Genomic DNA, 12,222 nt, shown 5'->3' on the forward strand with positions numbered 1-12,222 from the left:
GCAGAGAGATACTACACAAGTGTTATTTGCAGCAACATCACAGCTCTAGCTGCTTGTTTATTACTACCATCACTAGGAATGGAAATGTAATTCAGTGTTAGAATTCAGATGGCAGATCAAAATGTGAACCCAGAATTTTGTCATTGTTAAGCATTACAAAAGGAGTAAAAAAAAAAAAAGTCGTTACTAAATGTACACCTTTAAGGGCAAGATTAATGACCTGCATAGGAGAGATTAAGCATCTTTATCACCTTTTACCAGGACCTACCATTATGAGATAGGATCTTAACTCTGGCTTTGGGAGAGTTACTTTGTACAACAAATATAAGCTGGCAGGAATTTTATTTTATTCTGTAAGAGCCCCTGAAGCCTACTGTTCTTGCTCTTCTATGAGTCACTTTAATGCTGAGCTGGGCTTCACCTCGAGGAGCTGAATTACAACAACAAAAATAGCATTCATAACAAAGCAAAAACTGTCAGGTCGCAGTGATTTGCAAGTAAATTAAATAGATTGAGGTTAAAGCCTTTGTTTTCTACCAGAAGCCGGAGTACAATAAAACCTCCGCACCTGAATTAGTGTTCATGTACATACAATTACTTACACAGCTGGTATGTGACTCCTTTTGTTGCACATACAAGCAAATTTGTTCTATCAGTTCATCCTACCCTACCCTATCCTACCCTACCCTATAGTCTGATTGGTGCTTACATTCTTCTTCACTGAATGCAGATAGCGGGAGCGTGACATGTCCCTGTATAAACATGATAAACTTAGTTCTGTAATCATCCTTAAGAAAAATCAAAGCCTTGCAAAATACTGTTAATTCTAAGGAGACTACTGATTCTTTCTTCAAGACAAATGCTTGGATGATCAACACTGTAGGTAAATGCAACACCACAATCCTGACCCAACATCTTTGGTGAGGGCGCCCTTACCTGATGAGCCAACTAACACATAAATAAATACATATAAACACATAAATAAGCACTTGGGGAGAATACCTTGTCCAATATCTGTCTCAGATCATTTTAAATAATGATAAAATGGCCATGTAATGCATTGCATTTTTTTTCTTCTTCAAATTCTAGTAATTGATATAAAATACTTACTAATAAAAAATATATGGTGAGTTGAGAGAAACAATCACAATACATAACAGACATGACAAACTCTGAAGCTGAAACTGAAGCACTGTGGAACTGTTTATCTGTCAAATGTTCATTGTGGTTGGTTTCAGATGCTGCAGCTCTTTCATAATTCATAGTTTGAGTTATTGTTTGTTCAGTATTAACTGTCAGCTTTGTAAATACAAGCTGGACTGACTGTACATATCCTGACCAAGGAAAATAAAATTCTCACTTTGTGCAGTAATCTACACCTGGCTTTTCTGCCTCCGTACATAATAATATACATTATATAGACTAAATGTTGTCTAAAATCAACATTTATTTGCAACATAGTATGGCAAACTATTACATGACCAAAAACAAATTAATTTTAGCAATAAAAATGTCCCTGTTTTCACAGAAATTTGTGATGATAAAATGGGGTCACAAACCAAAAAAGGTTGGGAACCACTGATCTAGATGAATTAATTTTGCTTCACTAATGAATTAATTTTCTACACACCTACCTCTTCTCAATATTCTCATACACAACCTTAACACCTACACACACACCTACGCATGTAGAAGTCAAAATATTAATTCTAACTTGTTTTTGTTACCGTCTGAATTGTTGATATGTTTTCTTGAAGTGAAAAAACAAGAACATGTCTAGTAGAATGAAAACAACTCTTACTCTTAGACCAGAAATACAGGAAGAATGACAGAATTGAAGAATTGTTTTGATGTTTTTTTTAACGATTATGTCTATTGAACGTTCACTCTTCATCTTGTCTCATCCTTGTTATATCACACAAATTAAGACAATACAACTAGAAGATGGCAGAATGTACATTTGTTCATGAACATGTTCATCACTTTCTAATTACTCTGAAGAGAGTTATGAATAGACAAGAGACAGTTAATAATGGAAAAGTATTTGACAGCTGGTGTTTGTTTTACATGACTGCAAAATCTTGGCAAATTTTGGATCCACTTAAATTATCCGCTGGTGTGAAAAAGCTAGAGTGGAACCAAGACTTATCTGCAGCAAGTGAAGGTATAAAGTGTATCTATGTTAAAGCACTGCAGCGACATCAATTTTTGTTGATGTGACAGCAGATCGGTAGTGGGATGTGACTATAGAGGAGCTTGGGTGCGTCATCACAGAAGTGTTGCCGTAGTTCATCGAGGAGTGATGCAGTCAAGGAACTATTCTTAGAGCTGAAATATCTGCATAACCACAGCCTGTAACGAAGTGAACTGATGCGTTTGTGGTGAAGCATTGCCTCAAATGATGAGATAAAATTTTGAACATTCCTCGCTGCTCTGCTTTTAATCTGACTAAGCTAATTATGGCATTTGATTTGGCACCTAAAGCTAGATGAGTTTTGGCAAGACACGTGTCAAGCGTGAACTTTCAAGGTTTTATTTCAAGATAACAGCTTTCAATGGAATATAAAATTAAGGGCGTATTTGTAATTGTTGTTACCTTCATCACATCTTGTCAGTTCGCCCACAGTGGGGGAGCTGACAGAGACTGACAAGCAGAAACAATTTTTCCGAAGATAAAAAAAGTCTTTTATATAGCAGGGGCCAAAACAGAAAATTCACACTAAGTCTTAGGACAACAGTGAGGGTCAGTCAATAGCATGGAAGGAGAGGCAACACTCAAAATAGCAGCACTCTGTAAAAAGACTCAGAAAATCAATGCATACACCATTGACCTGCATTCAGGCTGTGAAATATGACAATATATAGAAGCTATACAGTACAACAGGCATAATATCACACCTGCTGAGAGGTGGAAGTGTCATAATGTTGATGGGTCAATGGGTGATACAGCAAGTTGAACATTAAGTCCTCTGTGTTAATGTTTTTGACAAGGGAATCAGATCATCCTCAAACATACAGGTGTTATTGGATGTTCCCAGTCTGTAGTGGTTTAAACTGGTCTGAAGAAGGACCAGTCAAGCCTCAGTCCAGTCAAGCATCTGTGGAATGTGCATGTCTGCCATATAAATCAGCTCTTAAAGAGGCTCCAGATCGACACAAATAATCTGCTACTAACGTCTTGGTGCCAGATGCCACAAAACACCTTCAAAGGTCTCGTGGAGTCCATGCCTTGGGTTTCAGAACCAAAAGGGGACCTGTGCAATGCTAGGCAGGTGGTAATAATGTTCCCATAGACACTTGTCTGAATTGAGAACATTGGGGCAAAAGCCATCTGCAAGGTGTCATGTGCTGTGTAATGCAAATGATCAATCCAGCAGTGCGTAACAGAGTCATTGTATGCTGTTGTTAGTCCAAGTTATTAACCACAATTACAGCTGAGCTTCCTGAACCAAAACAAAAACACTTTAATTAAGAGAGGCTTTTAAGTTCTGACTTGGCAGACGAGTGAGCTGTTAAACACACCTGTCCATCAAACCCTGGCACGCCTGAAATTAAAACCTTGTATTCAACCGTAAAGTTTTATTAATGAAGCAATAACTAACAGATAGACCACAAGAACACTCATATTAGACAGTCCAAATACAAATGACACCAGAGTGACCCCAGGAAAAGAGAGGCACAAAGAGCCATGTCTTCTAGGAGCCAACCCTGATGACTGCCATCGGTATTAGACTTTAAGATTTTTTGACACCGATTTAATTTTGGAACTGTGGTCCTTGTCCTTAGGATCTGAGCAGAGGTCGCAGAAGGACAAATATTATTTAAGTCAAGCTGAAGTGCAGATAATTATGTATAAAAGTAGAAGTACTGATTCAACATTTTTATTCAAGTAAAAATGAAGAATGACAGGCTCTGAAAATGAAAAGTGAGTAACTGAAGGACACTTCTACCAAATGTTTCTATGCAAAAGAAAATTCAAAGTCACATCATAATAATCATATAGAGTGAAGACTATTAATCAACTGTGACTTCTATAGGAATAGAAAAAAAAAGAACATTAATTAAAACTCAAATTGGTTTTCAGTCTCAGCCAATGGAATTATTATGAAGGCTTTTCTTTGGTGCAGTCACCCTTTCTAGTCTGTTTTGTCTTGCTGAACTTTTGATCATTTTTTAATTTACAAAGTAAAAAATATCAAGGATACCGATGGAATGCACTATTACCAGTGCAAACAAGCCTACTTGGAAAATGAAAAAGAGCAAAAGTAAACAAATTAGTGTTAAAACATATCAGTGGAAGTATGAGTAAGAGCTGGTAAGAAAAATAAATTTTAAGTCATACACCTGGCATCCCTATTTAAGTACAGTAAGTATTTGTTCTTGTCACTCTCCACCCCTGCATGTGAGATATTCATCCTAACCTGTGTAGTGCCTCTAAATGTAACACATTTATTCCAATCAAGATCCTCACAAGTGAATAAAACCCTCAACACAAATCTAAACCACCAAACATGACAGGAAGACACTACTTTCCATTACAGTCTAATCAAAAGCCTTCCAGTATTGTGCTTCACCCAACTTTCCAAATAAGTTTGATGCCAGGCAAGGTCATGGGCTTAGCAGGTGGTTTGTTCTCCCTCCTGCTGCATTTCCATCCCCAGTCTCAGGATGGAGCCTTGATGCCAAAGAGCCCACTGAAGATAATGGAGAAGGCTAATAATGGGCCAGCTAGGATCAATACCACAGCGTTTTACTGATGGCTTGGGGAGTCATGTGGCGCTGCTAACCTCTGCACCGCCTTGCAAAGACGATCCCTTCACCACCGGAGCCTTTATTGAGCCACTTGCTTGTGTGATCCTCTGATCGATAAAGCAAGGAGGCGACAGACAAACATAATGGCTGAAGTAACCTCCCTCACCACATCCCCTAATATTCATCAAATTTTTATAAGGAAGAGAGCCGAGCCGAGTTAAGGGAGGACTGCAGGCTCGCTTGTCCCTGTGCCTGCCTGCTTGTCATTAGCAGCATGCAGATCAGCCGAAGGGATGCATTAATTTACAGTTTGGAGACGTGTTGGCAATTAACAGCCTTGTAACGTTGTCCTCAGGCTGTTCTCATGGAAAACGGTCAAGACAAGAATAATATGAGCCGAGAAACACGCTACATGAAGGGTTTCTGTAGGGTTAATTTAGTCCTACACTAGATGACGTTTTAACTGATTTCAATGCAAATTTCCACAGTTGGAAAAAAAAATCATGAGACTTTGATGGAGATGATGTGCACTCACAGTATTATTGGTTTAACCCAAAAGGACCCAGTGTTACTTTTGTGGCAGTTCCCAAATGAATTTTTCTCTATATTTAACCTTCCTTAAGTGATTTCTCACCATTTATTGTAATATTATCTTGTGTATTTGTTTGATTGATGTATTTATTTCGAATATGAATGTCAAAACAGAAGAAAACAAATTAACAAACCACTTAAACATCACACATAAGACATGTAACACATATTTGAAAAGGAGTGAGACGAAGCATAACTTCTAAACTCCCACCCCTTCTCCTTATATAATTAATAATACTAATAATCTTCCTAGTCTAAGCGTATCTTCACTATATACTATAATATGACTGTTATTTATTATTAAATAATTTGGTTTCTGGCTTTATATTCTTATGAACAAATACAATATGATTTACATAAACACGTAATACAATAACACATATATATTTGTGCTTTTCAGTGAAAATAAGGTATTTTCCGACATTTAATTTAATAATCATGATGAGGAAAGTTGATGGTTATTATATTAAAAACAAAGAAAAATGAAGAGAAAGTGACTTTTTCAGCAAAAATATAAACAACTGAACATAAACTAAGTGTCTCCATCCACAGTCATTGATCAAACTACATGGGTTTTACTGGTCAATCAATGTTTTTGAAGATGACAGCATTTCCACGGTAACTACAGAGATTCTGACCATCCAAATCTGATGATCATGACAAGATGATAAACTGCATTTTACACTAATTATTTACATGTATTGATAAAATTAGTGGATCAACAGGTATTAAACAGTTTAGATCAGTAGATGCTTTTGGTAGACGGTGGATGTTCAGTTCTTTATGGGTTAAGTTGGTCATAAAACACTTTTATTCCTGGCTTGACATTCAGACATGATCAAACCTGTTTAATATCATAAATTATTCTAAGTTTTAAGCTTTGCCTCATGCAGTAGTCAAATGAACATAGTCAACAACCGATAGATTTGTCCTTGAGCATAAAAGAGGAAGCAGCACACATCATAAATTAAATATTTCAATTTATACAGTATAATATCAACAGGATCCACCACCAAAAGTGATGTTAGAGCCACAGACTGATAATGATGATGATGTGTTTTTCTTTCTCTGTGGATAAATCATTTAAGTAGTTTTAGCACCCCCTCCAGGCATGACAGTTGGTCATTTACATACCTTGCTAAATCAGAATTTTATTTTTCTTCTTTTAATAGAGCCAAAACCTCAAATGCAAATGACACAAACTGTGAATTTTATGCACTACATCCAAAAATCCAATGATTCTAGATAACTACTGTTGTGTTGAGATGAAGCTTGAAAAACAAAAAGACTCATTACAACAAAATCTAACTCATAAGTAGTAATTAGATTCCCAGTGTTTACAAAGTCTGTGTGAAAAAGTCAGACACACTGGAGTCTTTTCACACTCTTCTAGTTTACTGTGGGCATGAGTTAGATTTAAGACTCCAACAGACATTTTTGCCACATTATGAATGAAATTTATAACCTCGCTGTAAATATTAAGTGGATCGCTCTGGGTCAGACCTTGGTAATGTCAGGTGTTTGCTGATGGATGTGTTTTCAGGATATGCAGTGTGTGGGGGGCTGTTTTCCAATAAAGCAGACTTCAAAGTTACTCTTTTCAACAGGCTTCAAACAAGCATTAAAGGTGCTGCCCTCAAGTAGCTCTTGTTGCACTTACATACACCTGTATTAGACAAAAGTGTTATTAAATTAGTTTAAGTTATTGTTTCCAGATGCAGACATTTTTTGATGATGTGGTTGTCAGTTGTGGTGGTTTTGTTCAACACACTTATGTAGGATTAATTCATTTTATTCCAGACAATTGATTTAAAGAAGAAAATTATAAAATGAACAATAACTTCATAATTCAATCAGCTTTTTAAGATTCAGTAACTAACAATGAGTGACGTGTAGGGGTGAAGCCCCTCCCCTTTGGTGGCTGCAACAAATGCAAAAGCCATTTGTTAGCTCAAAGGCTGCCATGTTTAATTTGTCCAATCTGGGATTTTTTTTAGTTAAGATGATAATAACTTTAGCCCACCCTTAAAAATAGGCCAAAATAATGTTAATGATGTTGTTTGCTATAAAACGGAGAAAAAGAAGTAGTCTGTCTGGAGCTATGGTAGAAATATGACAGACTCCACAGAGGTGACCTGCTCCCTCTGAAGATATAAATGGCTCATTGTAAGCTAATGAAAACACAATGACTCTCATTTTCAGGCAATTACACGCTGATGAAAACATAACTATGAATATTATATTTCATTTCTATAATTAGATCCCCTAAATCTTCCACAAGGAATGTGTGAGATCCAAAAAAAAGAGCATATTTTTCAGTTTTATACTTTTATAGCAGTATTAAACCCATTTTTATATGCATACAGTAATATACCAGGGTAACTACTGCTGCCCAACTTTAATCCCCAATGATGAATAAAAATGACTCAACTGACATCACTGAAGATTTGTATTAATATTTGAATTGTATATCAAAAATGATTTTCCAAGTGATTCATCAAAAAATAGACCCATGCTCAAAAAAAAAAAAAAAAAAAAAAAAAAAAACGCTAATAAATATTCGGCAAGGGTGGGATTAAGTTTAACTGTAGTGTGTGGTTCAGGTGAGGCTTTAATCTGTGATGGGATGTGGGGTCATGCATGCCTGACAGCACTTGTCCTCAAATACAGTAGAACTTGGATGAACTCTGCTTTGAGGTGCCTGCTCTAGCCTTCAGAAAGCTGAAATTGCAATTTTTCAGAATTGTAGAGAAGCTAATTCCATTACTTTCAATTCCTGCAGCTTCCTGATGTACAGCCAAGGACATAGTTCTTATTACTTGAGATCACAGATACACAGCGAATGGACAAAATGTGAATTACAACTGGATCAAAAAAAAAAAAAAGGTGAGATCAGAACGGACAGCTGAAAGTCATGCTTCTGAGCTTGTTGTAAAGTCTCGATATGTGGCTGGATCTAGAGGATTTTCAGCCGCATTCAGAAGAGACAGGTCAAAGAAAAGGCAACACATTCTCAAAAGGCCGGGCTACTCACATTGAATTTGATGATGTCGTATATCAAATACCGAGGGACGGGCTGACCATTCACCTTGTCTATGATCATCTCCTGTAGAGATAAAGACAAGAGTCAGGTCAAGAGAGGGGACAGAGTAAAAAGGAGGCAGAGATGTACATTTACAAGTGCTTTACAAAGACACAGAGTTACAAAGATAAAGTGAAGAAGAATACAGCAGCAGAGACAGACTCCAGGCCAAAGCTTGTCTTTATATCACAGCAGACTGAAAATGCAGTGTAGCAAACAGCGGGGTGCTGAGGGGTGAGCCCTCTCAAGGGTACATACAGTATTTCCAAATAACAAAATAAAAAGTGGAGATGCCTACAGCAGTGAGATGGAACAAGCAAGAAATTTGGGTGCGGGGTGCGTGTCTGAGGAGGGGAGGGAGGAGGTGGATTCGAAGTGGAAAGACATGAAGCAGAAATAGCACTGTGCATCTATTATGCAGAGCTCTCAAGTTGAAAGTCAGGTGCAGTGGTAGTGCAGGACCTCCAGTCCACACATGACTGGAACTGTTACACAACCACTGGATAAAGGGAGAGTAGAGAGGAAAGCAATGAGCTGAGTAACTCTGATGGTTAGTGGTTCATAAATTTGAGAATAAAGCCCAACATTTTGGTGACTATATTCATCCCCCTTCACTTGATAAAATATTTAGGTTACTACTAACCGGACTATACTGCTGACAGATAAAATAGTAGTAGGTAAGTAAAACTTTTGCAGCAAAACAGCATTTGGAACTGTCTATGTTAACGCAATCCTGTTGAGGAGGTGCTAGAATGTATACCCTGTCAGATCATGAAGTTCTTATATATAATAAAGAGATGTGGCCAGATGAGCATGTGGTAAAATATTGCAACTTGTTTTTAGATTATAGCCTTGGGTCAAAATATTTCTCAGTATCTGTGTGAAGGTAATATTTGAGCTTCTGTCACTTACAATGCTGCCACCCTACAAGTTGCACTAATGTTTTTAAAGTGTTCTTTTAATTACTGTTACTCCCATGCTCACTGTATCCTTCAGACTATATCTACTGTTTCTAAATACACACGCATGAAACTTTCAGTGCTGCATTATTCTAAATTTGTTTTAAAAAAACCTAGAGATGTCTGCCATTTTTCTTTCAAATTTAACAGCCAGCTAAAAAGTCTTGTGCTCTCTTGGAAAATCCTTAGGACTCATAAATTTTTGATGTTGCACAAACATCACAGGTTGCACAGGACATAAAACAAGAGTAGAAATATGGGTTTCAGAGGGACAGTGGTAGAAGAAGTACTCAGATCTTTTACTTGAGTTAGGGCTGCACAATTTTGGCAAAAAATAAAATCCAGATTTTTTCCTCTAAAAACTCGATTTTCAATTTTTGGGTAAAACTGCACTGCTCCCTATCTCAAATCTGTAATGGTAACAGGGGATGGGCCCACAGAAGTTTTATTTATTTATTTTTCATTAAATCTTTATTGAATGAAGTAGAGTATACAAACAATATATACAACAAGAAAATAACATAAGTTTGCCAGGGGGAATACACTACAATACAATGTCCAAATCAGAGCAAATACTGATGGTTTTTATAGCCTTTTTGTTTCCAGATTTATCTAACAGCTTTAAATAAAGTTCAACATCTTTCAAAAAATAAATAATATTTGGTTTTATGCTCCAGAACTTCCTTTTTTTTTCTCCTTTTTGGGGTATCTGGGCCCACAGAAGTGATACCACTGTAAGACAGGCATCAGTAATGTGTGCGTGGACTATGTAATATAAGTGATCCCCATGTGGTTCTATTTAAATTGGGGGATCCGTGTGTGGAAGAGACTGACCTAGGACACGCTGAAGGGATTATATCCCCAGAGCTGGTGGATGTGTCTGGGCAGAGAGCTGTCTGGGCTCCTCTGCTGAGGCTGCTGACCTTGCGACCTGGACCCGGATCGGAAGAAGACTGTATGGTACGGATCCAGGACAGCATAAGATGAGTGATCCCCATGCAGCTATATTTAAATTACGGGATCCGTGCGTGAAACCATGGCTTACATTGGTATCACTACCGCGGGTTCATAAACAGATTTAATGTCCCGTCATTCTGAGATGGCTATCACAGATAGAAGAAAAAGTCTACAGTAGGCCGTGGGCGCGCAGCCCGGTGGCGTGCAGCCAGGAGGCACAAGAAAGATGAAATTGATTTGATGATTTACCTTTTTTAAAAATCGTCCGGATTAAAAAATCCAATTTCAATTTAAAATCGATTAATCGTGCAGCCCTAACTTGAGTCAAAGTGCAAATACCACAATGTGAAAATACTCCAGTACAACCTCTGCATTCAAAACCTTAACTAAAAATAAGGGTGCAAGTATATTTAATCAGAAAAATGTGCTTAAAGTATGAAAAGTAAAAGTAGTCGGAGCAAATATGTCTCTTCCCGTCAGGGATTTGCCATTTATTACTAGCCCTATATAATGTTTTTGGAGTCATATTACAGCTACATTAGTGTGTATACTACAATTTATGCCTGAAAGAGTTATCTTAATCCCTTTATAGGGTGTTGGGTAGTTTAATCTACAGCAAAGCAACACATTTTATCAAGGTCATCATATGTTTGTTGCATATTTCTAAAAAAAAAAAAAAAAAAGTTGACATTTAATAAATATAGCTAATAAAACAGCCCTATTTGCATCATTATGACAATATATATTCTAGCTAATCATAAAGGATTTAAAAGAGCACATTTAGCTCATGAAGGATGACACATTTGAACATATTTTGAGATGGTTTTCACTGGGCAGGGAGTATGAAGGAGACTGAGGTAGGTCCCATTTTACCAACAAAATTAACACAAACTATTAATTAAGTACACATCTCCTGAATTCGGGTTGGGCACGAATCTTGCGAGCTGTTATCTTTTAGCAGGACTGCAAATTATGCTATATAAGTTTGGATTTTACTCAGAGCGATAATCAGAGAGATAATTTTGAGCTGCAGCCATTTGTATATTGGCTTTAACAGTGGTGGTGGGTTTCCCAGTTTCAAAAATCTACTGTTTGGCTTGAAATGTGCATCCATTCTGGCTGATATGATTATTCAATACAGTGAATATCGCATAACAAAAGGGCCATACGTAACGTTCTGTTGCCAAAGCCGGAGCTCGAATGAAGAAAAGAGAGCAAATGGCAGGCATGCATTGCCCTGTAGGAGGAGTTCAGGGGAGAAATGATGTCATTCGTGGAGGCAGTCATCATTATGCATCTGGTGCATTGAACCATTGCACAGACAGACAGCAATGGGTGAATACATTAATGTGACCAAAGAAACCCACCAAGAATTCAATCTACACTGTGCAGTCATCCAATACTGAAAGTCAAGTTGATGTAAAGCTCATTAAAACTGTACTACAAAACACCATATAAAGACAAAGACAGTGCCTTCGGGCTAAAGATGAAACATATCAGACAACGCAGCTGGGCTTCAACAAGGCTTCATCGTAAACAGGCGAACACTGCCTCTCTGAACCGGGAGCCAGAAGCATCAACAGATGAATAAACACGAGTCAAAACAAACCTTGTAGCAATCTAAACACACATCCTCACATAGCTCCTTCAAAGAAACACTAATACACTGCAATTAGATGGCCTGTGTTAGCGAGGAAGCTAAATTCACCGCATCCATCAGCAGCTGCTAAGCCAAGAGGAGGCGCACAAACTATTTTACATAAAATGGCTAAACAAGGCCTCGAGGAAAACACAAAGCACAGCCGGCAACTTATTCGTCATCTACCACCATACACAAACAGAGGGAGACAAGTATAATCAAATCAAACCACTACATGAACA

General features: G+C 37.5%; 1 protein-coding gene across 2 annotated transcripts in view; it reads right to left on the reverse strand.

The window, feature by feature from the left end:
* Positions 1-12,222, reverse strand: part of rngtt (RNA guanylyltransferase and 5'-phosphatase) — a 131,790-nt gene that overhangs the window by 82,450 nt on the left and 37,118 nt on the right. For both annotated transcript variants that reach the window (XM_030128823.1, XM_030128822.1), the window contains exon 10: positions 8,378-8,449. In XM_030128823.1, coding sequence (XP_029984683.1) covers positions 8,378-8,449 — 72 coding nt within the window. The remainder of the gene's footprint in view (positions 1-8,377; positions 8,450-12,222) is intronic.

Source organism: Sphaeramia orbicularis, chromosome 24, assembly GCF_902148855.1.
Source record: "Sphaeramia orbicularis chromosome 24, fSphaOr1.1, whole genome shotgun sequence".
In the NCBI taxonomy this organism is placed as follows: Eukaryota; Metazoa; Chordata; class Actinopteri; order Kurtiformes; family Apogonidae; genus Sphaeramia; species Sphaeramia orbicularis.